The 12,500-nt window shown below is 48.0% G+C and overlaps 1 protein-coding gene across 1 annotated transcript in view; it reads right to left on the bottom strand.

Moving 5' to 3' along the window:
* The window catches only part of trim37 (tripartite motif containing 37), a 24,103-nt gene that overhangs the window by 4,515 nt on the left and 7,088 nt on the right, over positions 1–12,500 (bottom strand). Inside the window, 18 exon segments of the mRNA XM_048229568.1 lie at positions 22–33; positions 300–433; positions 1,897–1,972; positions 2,030–2,127; positions 3,738–3,945; positions 4,697–4,773; positions 6,485–6,623; positions 6,969–7,148; positions 7,281–7,395; positions 7,877–8,056; positions 8,284–8,360; positions 8,593–8,674; positions 8,831–8,881; positions 9,110–9,234; positions 10,010–10,077; positions 10,300–10,423; positions 11,823–11,945; positions 12,226–12,313. Of these exon segments, the coding sequence (XP_048085525.1) occupies positions 22–33; positions 300–433; positions 1,897–1,972; positions 2,030–2,127; positions 3,738–3,945; positions 4,697–4,773; positions 6,485–6,623; positions 6,969–7,148; positions 7,281–7,395; positions 7,877–8,056; positions 8,284–8,360; positions 8,593–8,674; positions 8,831–8,881; positions 9,110–9,234; positions 10,010–10,077; positions 10,300–10,423; positions 11,823–11,945; positions 12,226–12,313 (1,957 nt within the window).

The following is a 12,500-nucleotide window of genomic DNA, read 5'->3' on the forward strand; positions in this document are numbered from 1 at the left end:
CGCCTACAACACACTGCCTACCCTCATGAACACCTGCGCATGAACACACCGCGTAAGACACCGTGAATTCCCTGCGGGTCTTTACTTATGCGCGTGCTTACCCTGCGCGTGCTACCTACCTGCGCGTGCTACCACACACACACCCTGCCGCGATGCTGCTACATGCATTAACACACATATAAAAACACAAGCACACACATAAGTCACACATTAACTTTTCTCTGACAATATATGTTAGCAAGCTATAAACTGATACATATGTATCTATGAGTGTGTGTGTGTGTGTGTGTGTGACTGACCCTCAGCCATGCTGCTGTCGTCTTGGTTAGAGCGGGGTCTAAGCCCCTCGGCTCCTTCTCCCCCCTCGAGGCCCGGCCCGGCGTAACACACTTCTCAACACACCCACTGTCACTTAGCGGAGACTTCTTCCCGCCTGAAAGGAAGGACACAGAGGTCAGAAGAACCAACACACATACCAGGAATTCGCCCGGGACAAGCGACATACATCAAATCTACTGGACATACAGGGTGTGTTCGAAACGGGTAAAGTTGCTGCCTTTTAAGATATCTAACTGGGGAGCAAGGCAGCAAGTCTTGCGGTTGGCGAAAAAACTAATTCTGCTGCCTTTAAGATATCTTAGAAATCCCCAAAATAGCGGTCATTTTGGAGGCAACATCGATGCACACTTTTATGCCCCCCTACCCATAATCCCTTGCGGCAATGTCACCAAACAGCTGTAGAAGGTGAAACAAACATGGCAGGATGACATGGTAATGGCTGCTGAATCTGTATGCTTTAAACAGCCATTTCATTGTCTATCTGCTAGCGGCTATAGATCATAAACTACACTGTATATTTCAACATTGCAGTTTAGTACGCATATTCACCACCAGCAGTTTGTTTTAGAGCAGCGGAGTAGGATTCTTTCATTCTATGAAGTCATGCATTCTATAACTGCTTTTGCACATGCCAGAACCCGACATATAGCCCTACATAATGCTGCCGCAGCGCCATAGAACTGACATATAGCCTACATAATGCTACATGCGCAGAACTGACTTGTGTTTTGCGTGTGTCACGTAACTGGGTGTTTGTGTGTGTGTGTGTGTAGCGGCGTTGTGCATTTATTAATGTGTCTTGGCGTGTGCATTGTGTGTGTGTGTGTGTGCTTGTGTCGTGTGTGAGTGTGTGTGCATGTCGTTTATTGCATTTATTGTGTGTGTGTGTATGTATGTGTGTGTACGTGTGTGTGCGTAATGTCGTTTGTCTGGCGTGTGTGAGTGTATATGTCGCGTTTGTGCATTTGTGTGTGTGTGTGCGTGCGTGTGAGTGTGTGCATTTGTGCATTTGTGTGTGTGTGTGTGTGTGAGTGTGTGCGTGTGAGTGTGTATGCGTTTGTGCATTTGTGTGCGTGTGTGTGTGTGTGTGCATGTGCATGTGTGTGTGTGTGTGTGTGTGTCGCGCGTAATACGTATGTGTGTGTGTGTGTGCGTGTGAGTGTGTGTGCATGTCGTGTGGCATGTCGTGTGGAGTGTGTGTGCATGTGCATTTATTATTATGCGATGTGAGTGTATTATTACGTAATGCGTTTGTGTATCGCGATGTGAAGTGTGTGTGCATATGCGTTTGTTACATTTTGTGTGTAATGCGTGTCGTGCATGTCGCGTTGTCATGCATTTATGTGTGTGTGTAAAGTGTGTAGGTGTGTGTGTGTGTGTGAGTGTGTAGTGTGCGTGTAGTGTGTGTGTGAGTGTCATTAATGTCGTGCATGTGCATATCTCGCGATGTCGCGTGTCTTGCTGCGTGCATGTCATTTTATGCATTGTGTGTGTGTGTGTGTGTGAGTGTGAGTGTGAGTGTGAGTGTGTGCGTGTGAGTGTGTGTGTCCCCCTCACCGCGGGCGTGTCTGGCGGGGCCCTTGAAGAGCAGGTCCAGCTCGCTCTTCCTGCCGTTGCCCTCCGGCTCTCGAGGCTGACAGCTCAGCTCAGGGAGGGTCAGTAGCCTCCCGCCCATGAAACCTCAGCTGACCCTTCCTCAGCTCCTCTTGCTCCGCACCTCCGCCATCTGGGCCTTCAGCCGGATCAGGACCCCGGAGTCTGGGGCTGACCGACGCACTGCCTGAGGGCAACAGTGCACGCTCCTTCTGAAGGACTGCAGCAAAGAAGAAGGAATGGAGGGATAAGAGAAAGAAGGGAGGAAGAAGAGAGAAGGAGGAGGGAGGGAGAGAAGAAAGGGAGGAGAGAAGGGAAAGGGAGAAAGAAAGAGAGAGAGAAGAAAACAGGATAGAGAAGGAGGAGAGAAATAAAAGTGATTGATTGGTCTCTGATTGGCCGGTTCTGTGTCTATCGTGGACTAAGCCTCCTCCTAAGAGGAGTGCGAGCGACAGACGCATCCCATGTCCAGGAGTGTGGATGTGAGTGCAGAGCCGGACTGGGGCACAACACACAACACAGGCTACACACACATACACACTACACACTGTAGCGTGACTATACAAATGTGAAGATGTGATAATAATTAATAATGAGAATCATAATTTGCTATTAAAATATTTTTAGTCATATTACTGCTTAAATCCAGCTTGCTCTAAAACAAATACAAATATGCAAATGCGGCAAGATAATGACAACCAGTGTGAAACAAGTTAGACTTAATGTTTAAAAACTTAGAAGCTTAGAATTGAAGTGTGTTTTCTTAATTAAAAGCATAAATTGTTTTTGCTAGAATAACCTGTTATGATTTTGCTTAAATGTAGAGTGTTTTTCTTGAACATATAAGAAAGTTTGCTTATAAAACTTAGTGTTTTGCTAATATTTACATAAAATGTGTTTGCTTAGATATAAAAAGTTTGTGTTAGAATTAAAGTGTGTTATGCTAAATGAGATGTGCTTTGAACAGAATGTAAAGACAGAATGTAAGAACTTGATTCGTCCGTTGTGGTCAATTGAAGTTCTTATATGTTACAAGAACTGTCATTTAAAAAGGAGCTTTAATTTTGACAAGAATCCCCAAATAATAGACAAACAACATTTGCAAATACAGCTCTGAATTTCTTCCTCTTTTAGTGAAGTTAACCACATTTTGAAGTACAAAACAAGGGAATAGGGAACAGCGACTAAGAGATAGAAAGTGACTCTGAAGTAGTCCACCTTCCTTAGCCCCCAAACCCCAAATTAGGGATTTTGATTCAGATCCTCTTGTACAGCCTAAACCCGTCGAAAAGGGGCCCCCGCACCAGACACACACACTGAAAGATACTTCCTCTTTTACCCTGTGATATTATCACAGTCTGAAGACGAACACGAACAGGAGTAGCGATCTCAACTGTGTTAAAGGGAATCCCTTTGGACACCAGAGTAGTCACAAAACGACACCTCCTCTTTTACCCTGTGAAATCCTCACAGTCGAGAAGATGAGCGCGCCACACCTACAGGAGTAGCGATCTCTACTGTGTTACGGGAGCCCCGTAGACACCAGAGTGGACACAAAACGCAACACACACACACACACACACTCACACTCACACTCACACTCACACTCACACTCACACACTCACACTCACACTCACACACTCACACACGTCGTGATACATGCCATGAGGTTGAGGTGAGGGTTGTGTCTGCGTGTCTGCGTGTGTGTGTGTGTACCCTGATGATATTCTGATTGAATGTATAGGGCTGATCGCCCCGCAGTGAGTCTATGTGTTTACGGTCTTTGAGTGTGAGTGAGTGAGTGTGTGAGTGTGTGTGTGTGTGTGTGTGTGTGTGTGTGTGTGTGTGTGTACCCTGGTTGTGCAGCAGCGTTGGCGGTCTCGGCTGCACGCCCCACAGTGAGTCCATGTGGTTGCGGTCCTTGAGGTCCAGCAGCTGGATGAGGATGACCGGGTCGATCTCCAGGAGCCCACTGGCGCTCACGCCCGGCCATCCAGCGCCCACAGCCAGAAACTTCAGAACCCAGAACCCACCACGCAGCCAGAGAGAGAAGACAGCACGAGCACGGTCGTCAAATAAAAAACATGATTTTAAACACAACCGGACATTACACATGCTCTATTCCGCTCTTCAATGAGACAGGGAGAAAGCAGTGGATGGAGAGAGAGAGAGAGAGAGAAAGAAAGAAAGAAAGAAAGAAAGAAAGAAAGAGAGAGAGAGAGAGAAAGAGAGAGGAACACGCCTAACAATGCATGCAGGGCTGAATTAGGCCAATACCTTTTACTAATTAAAATTGAAAAAAGAGCTATCAAATTCTTCGAACATCTCGAAACAAGCGACCCCAACTCCCATTGTTATAAAGCCCTAAAAAGCCAAGAGATGAGTGTAAAAACAAGTCCCCTCATCCAGCTAGTCCTGAGACTCACATACTAATAGTACAACTAACACAACTAATAGTCAGCCTCAGGACCTTGCCACCCTTTCTCAAACAATTCGGCCTAACCAAATTGCATGATGTTTTGTTTTATGTCTTAACACACTACTACGTACATGTATGCTTTGGCAATACAAATTGTATTTTTTGTCATGCCAATAAAGCTCAATTGAATTTAATTGAAAGAGAGAGGGATAGAGAAAGAGAGAGATAGAGAAAGAGAGAGAAAAAGAGAGAGGGATAGAGAGAGAGAGAGAGAGAGAGAGAAAAAAAAGAGAGATAGAGAAAGAGAGGGATAGAGAAAAAGAGAGAGAAGTGTTTGTGACCTGCAGCTCCAGCGGCGTCCTCTGGCATGTGTCCCTCCTCCAGCTCCAGAGTGGCACCGTACTCCACATCATTCTCCCCTGACACACACACACACACACACACACACAGATAAGTTATGTCTGATAACATGTAGTAACGCGAAATAAACACACACACTGAGTGAGTGACAATAGGCCTACTGGTTAGGGAATCAGACTTGAGACCTGACCTTGAGACCTTGAGACCGTGAGACCTGACCATGAGACTTGAGGCACCTACAGTAACCCCCAACTGCTGCTCAGGCGCCGCAGCAGTGTCTGGCCCACTGCTCTGGGTGTGTATATACACTCACTACTCACTGTGTTCACTGCTCCTAATGTGTGTGTGTGTGTGTGTGTGTGTGTGTGTGTGTGTGCTAAACACTGATGGGTGAAATGCAGAGGAACAATTTCCCTCAGGATGCAAAGTATCTATTATCAATCTGTCCAACAGAGTCAGAGCTCTCTGGCTTCTCTTTCAGTTGGAGGAGAATGTCTACAGAGCCATCATTAAACTACAGTGCTGATCTCACACACACCACACACACACACACACACACACACACACACACACACACACACACACACACACACACACACACACACACAATCTCTTTTTCTAAATTATCATCCTCTGAGAGATACACTGAGTGCCACCACTGCTACTAGGCTGTGATACCCATAAATGGCTGTGACGCAGAGAGTGTGTGTGCTTGAGTAATTGCTTGTGTGTGTGTGTTAAATTTAGTTGCTGCAGTCCAACAGGCAGAGTGTTGGGTTGTGATCGCTCCCTCTCTCTCTCTGTCTCTCTGTCTCTCTCTCAGGCGTGGGGGCGGATGAAGACTGGGCCTGGGGGCTTGCCGTAGCTGTACGGGGTGACGGACAGGAGGCACAGATGTGCTACTGGATGCTGAGTCACGACGCACACGCACACGAGCACACACACACATACACTCCTTATTCTTATATACGTATATGCTCAAGCACTCATACACACACATATTTTCACTCACACACACACATACACTCCTTATTCTTATATACGTATATACTCAAGCACTCATATTTTCACTAACACACACACGCATACACAGACGTGCACAGCGAACCCAGTCTACACACACACACACACACACGCATGTAGACCTGTGGGTGGGTGCAGAGCAGGAACATGGCAACATGAAAGAAAGAAGTGAGCGTGTGTGTGTGTGTGTGTGTGTGTATATATGTGAGTGGGTGTTTGCACGACACATGCAGCAGTGAGAGTGAGTAAGAGTACTTTGACTATGAACAACCACACACACACACACGCACGCACGCACGCACGCACAGGGCAAGGACACAAACTATTTCTCTTTCAGCTACACTCTCTACCAAACTCTCTCGCACACATTTTCTGACACTCTGACACACTCTCTACCAAACTCTCACACACACACTTTCTGACACACAGCTAAACTCTCTTTCACACGTGTTCTAATGCTCTGAACCCATCGTGTCTCTCCAAAGGCCATCTTCCCCTTGTGTGTGTTTGTGTTGTGTGTTCCTGTCGGCCGGCAAGTCACCCTCCCCTTGTTACTTGGTTGAGCTGTAGTCCAGTGGTAAGCATTGATGACCACTGCTCTGCACAACAACCTGCAAAAAACTGCTCTCTCTACATGCACACACACACACACACACACACACACACACACACACACACACACACACACACACACACACACACACACACACACACACACAGTGATAGCAGTAGTGGTTGCCTTGGTTACTCACATGGTCTCCTCGTCGATGTCATTCTCCTCAGTGTTGCTAGTTGCCGTGGAGCTGCCGGACGTGCTACTTCCGTCCAGAGGGTTCACCTCGTCATCAACCGTCATACAGTCCACCTCCAAATCACCGTCTGACAGGTCCTATCACACACACACACACATACAAACACACACACACACAAACACACACATTTAACACGATCCACCTCCAGATCGCCATCAGACAGGTCCTAACACACACACGTTAAATACAGTCCACCTCAAATTTGTGTGGTCAGACAGGTCCTAACACAAACACACACAAACACCTACACATCGCCGTCAGACAGGTCCTAACACACACACATATCCATCAGACAGGTCCTAACACAAACACACACATCGCCGTCAGACAGGTCCTACACACACACACACACATCTGGTGGTGGTGGTGGTGGTGGTGGTGGTGGTGTGTGTGTGTGTGTGTGTGTGTGTGTGGTCCCGTACGTTGGAGTCGTCCTGCTGTGTCTTGTCGTCCTCATCCTCCTCTGTCTTGCTCTCAGTCCCGCCCACTGATGCTGGCCCCGCCTCTTCTTCTGGCCCCGCCTTCTCTGCCCGAGACTCACGGACACCCCCTTTCCTCTGCTCTGGGCTCTTCTCATGGCGGAACAGCTGCATGGCTAATCTCTAAACACACACACACACACACTATTCAGGTGGTATACTTCTCAAATGTTCAGTGTACATGATGTAACTGGTCTAAGCAGTCTCTGGCTGGATGTAGAGTGTGTGTGTGTGTGTGTGTGTGTGTGTGTGTACCTCCTGTAGATGGTGGATCTGCTGTAGGTAGCTGGTCTGAGCCGCCTCCAGCTGGCTGATGTACCAGCCCTGGTCTCGGCACTTCTGGAAGAAGGTGGGCGACCTCACCTGGTACCTGAGGAACACACACTTAGTGATCACACACACACACACTTCACCTGGAACCTGAGGAACACACACACACACACAGACACACACACACACACACACACACACACACACACCCCCTACCTCACCTGGTACATGAGGAACATACACATGGGGTATGGAACAATCTCAACAGAACATATGAGTGTGTTCTAGAGTGGTTCTAAGCAGAGTATGAGTGTGTTCTATAGCAATGAGTGAGCATGTTCTGAAGAGGTTCTAACCTGAGTATGTGTTCTGGAGGGGTTCAAAGCTGAGAATGATGTATTCTAGAGCAGCTTTCAGAATGAGTATGAGTGTGTTCTCAAATGGTTCTAATCTGAGTACGAGTGTGTTCTCAAACGGTTCTAATCTGAATATGAGTGTGTTCTCAAACGGTTCTAATCTGAATATGAGTGTGTTCTCAAACAGTTCTAATCTGAATATGAGTGTTCTGCAGCAGTGCTCACCTGAGTACAAGTGTGTCGTTCTGGCGGTCCAGGTAGCCCTCGGTGGCGAGCAGGTCCAGTCTGAAGAAGCGGTTGTAGCCCCAGCACTCGCCCACCTCAAAGTCCGACGCAAACTCCCTGATGATGTTCTTACTGGGGTCACTGGAGCCCTGGTGCACCATCTCCACTCGGTACTCATACCTGCACACACACACACACACACACACACACACACACACACAAAAGACAGTGTACAAACAGCACGCACGCCCCCATGCACACACACATCCACCCACACACACACACACACACACACACACACACACACACACACACACACAAAAGACAGTGTACAAACAGCGGACACAATGAGCTCCACTCATGCCATCGTGAGTCACCCCACCTCCAGCCCTCTGGCTTGTACTCACTTGGAGGTTTCAGACAGACCAGCTGACAGCTCCAGAAACACAGAGAGGTAGTTACCACGCACGACGCCGTTCCCATCCTAGGACACACACACACACACGCACACGCACATGCACAGTTAGTCCTTTACATGCTTAATAAAATTGTGAAACCTACTGTGTATTGAGTAAGGCAGCTATGACTTCAGTTTTTCAGACAGGTTGTGTATATGTGTTTGAATATACAGTATGTATCAAGTGTGTGTGTGTGTGTGTGTGTGGTGTGTGGTAATAGATACAGTGTGTATATGTGTGAGGGAGTGCTACGCTTACAGGGTAAACCTTTAGTCTCCAGCAGAGGCCTGAGATCTGCAGTGGGGGGCTGTAGACAGGGTCAGCCCGCTGCCGCAAAGTACTGCAACACACACACACACACACACACACACACACACACACACACACACACAGCTCTGTAACCATGACTGTAGAGGAGTTTCATGCATGCATTATGTTCCCATAGTTACTTATCGTCCACTTATCATCCCACACACACACACACACACACACTTACCTGAAGCTGGACAGCACAAACACGCTGGAGTCATAAGCAGGAACCAGCTCACTGCACACAGAGAAGAAAACATTAGGAAGCACAGAACACACACACACACACACATCAAATTACTAGAGGGGGATAGATTTGAACTGTGAGAGTGTGCGTGTGTGAAGTCGGGTGGTAAAATTGTGTGTGTGTGTGTGTGTGTGTGTGTGTGTGTGTGATAACCCACCTAGTGAAGTTAGGCAGGTATGTGTGTGTGTGTGTGTGTGTGTGTGTGTGTGTAAAACCCACCTGGTGAAGTCGGGCGGTACAGGTGTGGTGACGAACGACTGCATGGGCTTCCTGTGCACCTGCTGGAACATGAGTAGAATCTCCGGGCTCTTGGAGATGAGCTCACTTTTACTGCAGGACCTCAACTACACACACACACACACACACACACACACACACACACACACACACACACACACACACACACACACACACACACACACACAACGGTCCAAAAGTGCAACAAAACTGCATCGGCCTCTCTAGTTTGGTTTTAGATTGGCCACTCCACTGCCACCACAAGCATAACGTGGGGTTCCTCAAGGCTCCATCCTGGGTTCAGTCTTTATATATTTCCACAGGGAAATGGGATCTGTTCTATAGCCATGCTCATAACTAACTGCTTACGGAATGTTAGTTACATAAACATTCTTTGAAAGCATACAAATGGCACGCACATCCAGGGTCTACGTCTTGGATGCTAGACAAAAGCAAGTCACATATCAATAAAATCCGCACACCATACATAGCTATACATTTCATCGTCTGAGGAAGGGCTTGCCCCGAAACGTCACATCACGTCATTAAATATCTGCTTGACAGAGCTACGTCTGGTGTCCAGACTTAGTGGTATTGCTGTGACATAAACATTCTTTGTCACTGTCCTGTATCCAGGTGTGGGAGTTCTGTGTGCAGGTGTGGGCGTTCTGTGTGCAGGTGTGGGCGTTCTGTGTGCAGGTGTGGGTGTGGGTGTTCTGTGTGCAGGTGTGGGTGTTCTGTGTGCAGGTGTGGGTGTTCTGTGTCCAGGTGTGGGTGTTCTGTGTGCAGGTGTGGGTGTTCTGTATCCAGGTGTGGGTGTGTGTGTTCTGTGTGCAGGTGTGGGTGTTCCATGTTAGGGGTAAGAGGATATTTGTCTCTTACCTGGTGCTCTACTTCCTGCAGCAGAGACTCCAGCAACTCGGTCTCCTGAGTCAGGGATGTCTTCTGACCTACACACATGCGCACGCACACACACACAAACACACACATATGATAAATGCAGTCAGGGATGTCTTCTGACCTACACACATGCACAGGCACACACACATACACATATGATAAATGCAGTACTTTGCAAGAGTTTGATGTGTTACTGAAACAGTGCGTGCATGCGTTTGTTTGTGTGTGTGTGTGTGTGTGTGTTGTTTGTTTGTGTGTGTGTGTGTGTGTACCCATAAGTGTGATGAGCTTGTTCTTGAGCTGGTTGTCCAGTCGTGCGATCATCATCTCCACGGCGTTCCTGATCTCTCTAACGCGTTCATCCTTCGCCCCACGCACCGCCTCCACATTCTTCTCCTGGTGGGGGCAACACACACACACACACACACACACACACACACACACACACACACACACACTCCACTCAAATCTCTCAAACAGGACCAGCATCACTGGACTAGTGCTATCTGAACTCATTTGGTGGAGCAGTGCGGCACGTTAACATCAGACACTGCCAGGCGTGTGGATCTCCACAGGTTTACCCGACACACTGTAATGGATTTAGCCTCCTCGCGTCCTGGGGCCTACAGGGACAAGTTAATGAGGCCTGCATTTAATTATGGCTGCTTCCTGAACCCCCTTTCAGACAGAGTGTGACAGCCGCTTATTCAGCGTGTATTTAGTGCGTCCAGTCTGAAAGCTACCTAGACGCGTGTATTTAGTGCGTCCAGTCTGAAAGCTACCTACACGAGTAACTTAAAAAAAAAAGAGGGCAGGGCTGTGGAGAGAGTGACAGGAAATGTGTGGGAGAGATATAAGGGGTCAGGAAATGACCCGGGCCAGACTCATGGACACCGAACATGGTATGAACGCTGTAACCAGTAGCGACACAGTGTCCCCCCACTACACGAGTACCTTAACAGGCTAACTAGCCCTCTTATGATCTCCTGTTAGTTACACAGTTAGGGCTCAGCCTCATTAGCAAATCTTCCAATGACCACATCCAAGGACCGGGGTGTGTCAGAGTAAATTCACTAGGATGCTGTCAGAGTAAATTTACTAGGATGTTGTGAGAGGAAATTCACTAGGATGCTGTCAGAGTAAATTCACTAGGATGCTGTGAGAGGAAATTCACTAGGATGGTGTCAGACAGGATGGTGTCAGAGGAAATTCTTGTCCCATTATTTCTCTTAGGATTGTGTCTCCAGCTGGCTGTTACATAAGGCGTGAGTGTGAGTGCTACTCCAAACTGCTTTCTGTGTCTCTCTGTGCTGTGCTGTGCTGCTGATGAGAGGGACTCAATGCAGTGGGCTCACACTGCCCTCTGCTGGCCACACTGGGCGTAGCCACCAGCTGTGGTGACGGGATGCAGCAGGGCCTCCTGACAGGTTGTTAACTGGACTGCATATGTGTTACCATGTGCTGTGTTCAGTGACTGTCTGCTGGTCTACTGGCATACATGGGCCTTTTATGATGACTGGGCATGGGCATGCATGGGCGTTTTTATGATGAGTGGGCATACATGGGCGTTTTTATGATGAGTGGTGTGGTGTCTGTGTTGTAGCTGTTTGGATTGCTACCACTTTCCTCTGCACTGTCTTTTGGTAAAGATGAGGAGCTCTCTTTCTCCCTCTGTGTGTGTGTGTGTGTGTGTGTGTGTGTGTGTGTACACAGTATGTGTGTGTGTGTGTGTACAGTATGTGTGTGTGTGTGTGTGTGTGTGTGTGTGTTGATGGTTTGCACGTGCGTAGCGTACCACTTCCTGGACGAGGCTGATGAGCTCCATGAGTCGTCGGCGTAGCTTGGCAACCTCCTCATTCACCTTGGTGACGTGCTGCTCGTAGATCTCTGCCAGAGGCTTGAAGGTATGGCCCCCATGCTGGACAGATCAGTGTTACAGAAACACACACACATATATATATTATGCATATGTGTGTGTGTGTGTGTGTGTGTGTGTGTTGAGGAGGACATAACCAGCACACTCATGGCAGATGTGTGTGTGTGTGTGTGTGTGTGTTTGTATGCATACACGTGCATGTGTTTTAAGAATTCGTTCCATACCTCCCCAGAGGGCACACTAGTGGAGTGTGGAGTGTGGAGTGTGGAGTGTGGAGTGTGGAGTGTGTGTGTGTGTGTGTGTGTGTGTGTGCAGGACATACCATGCCACCCCATAGGGCACATTGATGGCAGATGCACTTCTTGCAGGTCCAGCAGAACACACTCAGCTTCTCGTGGTGGTTCTCACACCTGCAGTGGGGAACACACAGAACAAGAGAGAGTGAGTGTGTGTGTGTGTGTGTGTGTGTGTGTGTGTGTGTGTGTGTGTATAGAGGCTCACTTGTCCTAGTTCTCCTCATTGTTTTTTGAAGAGACTGCAGAGGTGTTCGTCTGTGTCTGTGTGTGTGTGTGTGTGTGTGTGTGTGTGTGTGTGTGT

This window comes from Alosa alosa, chromosome 2, assembly GCF_017589495.1.
Source record: "Alosa alosa isolate M-15738 ecotype Scorff River chromosome 2, AALO_Geno_1.1, whole genome shotgun sequence".
Classification (NCBI taxonomy): Eukaryota; Metazoa; Chordata; class Actinopteri; order Clupeiformes; family Clupeidae; genus Alosa; species Alosa alosa.